The sequence below is a fragment of the Cynoglossus semilaevis genome, unplaced genomic scaffold, assembly GCF_000523025.1.
Source record: "Cynoglossus semilaevis isolate Cse_v1.0 unplaced genomic scaffold, Cse_v1.0 C19107864, whole genome shotgun sequence".
NCBI lineage: Eukaryota > Metazoa > Chordata > Actinopteri > Pleuronectiformes > Cynoglossidae > Cynoglossus > Cynoglossus semilaevis.
Window position 1 is genome coordinate 1 of NW_007586742.1, and position 970 is coordinate 970.

The 970-nt window shown below is 54.9% G+C and overlaps 1 protein-coding gene across 1 annotated transcript; it reads right to left on the minus strand.

The window, feature by feature from the left end:
• Window positions 1–4: 4 nt before the first annotated feature.
• On the minus strand, window positions 5–964 carry LOC103399263 (leucine-rich repeat-containing protein 3-like). The gene has a single exon (XM_008337976.2). The coding sequence runs from the start codon at window positions 779–781 to the stop codon at window positions 5–7; it is 777 nt and encodes a 258-aa protein (XP_008336198.1). The 5' UTR covers window positions 782–964.
• Window positions 965–970: the final 6 nt, after the last annotated feature.

The following is a 970-nucleotide window of genomic DNA, read 5'->3' on the forward strand; positions in this document are numbered from 1 at the left end:
TCCTCTAGAGGGCGCTGCTGATGGTGTCAAAGTCCTTACTGATCTGAGAAGTGCTGGGCAGAGACTTGAGGTACTCCAGATGGCGTCGTGCGTACTCTTGATTTTGTCTGACGTAGTAGATGACGTACGCGATCACCATGGTGAACCAACCAAACATGGTGACAAACATGGCCACGTCCGTGGTCTTATGGTGGAAGTTACAGAAGTTGATCCCCGAGTCCAGCACCTGGATCAGCGGTTGTCCCGCGTACTCGTCCTGCACCGCCGTGTGGCAGATGACCTCATTGACCGTGTCGGGGTCCAACCGCAGCTCCCTCAGGACCTCCTGCAGCGTGCACTCGCAGTGCCACGGGTTGTGGGACAGGCTGACCTTTGCCCGCAGGTGGGCAAACACGTCCTTAGGGACACTCTGGATGTGGTTGTTGGACAGGTCCAGTACCAGGAGGCTGACGGAAAGACCCTGGAACGCCCCAACGTCCATGGTCTCAATCTCATTGTTGGACAGATCCACCTCCTGGAGATAATGCAGTTCTCTGAAGGCGTGGCTGGGAACATGTCTGATGTGATTGGACGACAGCAGCAGAACCACCGTCTCCTTGGGGAGCTCCGTGGGGATCTGGTACAGGTTTCGAGAAACACACTGGACCACCGTGTTGCCACTCTTCTCTATACAGTGACAGCTGTTGGGACAGGCTCTCACTGGTGGACCAGTGAGGACTGATCCCAACAGTAAGGCCCAGAGGAGGCCACAGCCATCAAACACTGCCGCCCTGCTGGACATATCAGGCACTGCCACCACCTGCAAGTTCAGCAGTGACCTTCGACAAAGAGGTTCAGCGCGGACCAGTCATGTTCCCACCAGGTTCTGGTCACTGACTGTTCACGACCATGATGTTGGTCTTCAGTGTGTGAAGGTAGTTTCACATCTTCAAAAAAAAAAATTAGAACACAGTGGTCCCTCGTCGATCGC

Coding starts and splice junctions, on each gene's coding strand:
- LOC103399263 (XM_008337976.2), bottom strand. CDS start 781: ATGTCCAGCAGGGCGGCAGTGTTTGATGGCTGTGGCCTCCTCTGGGCC.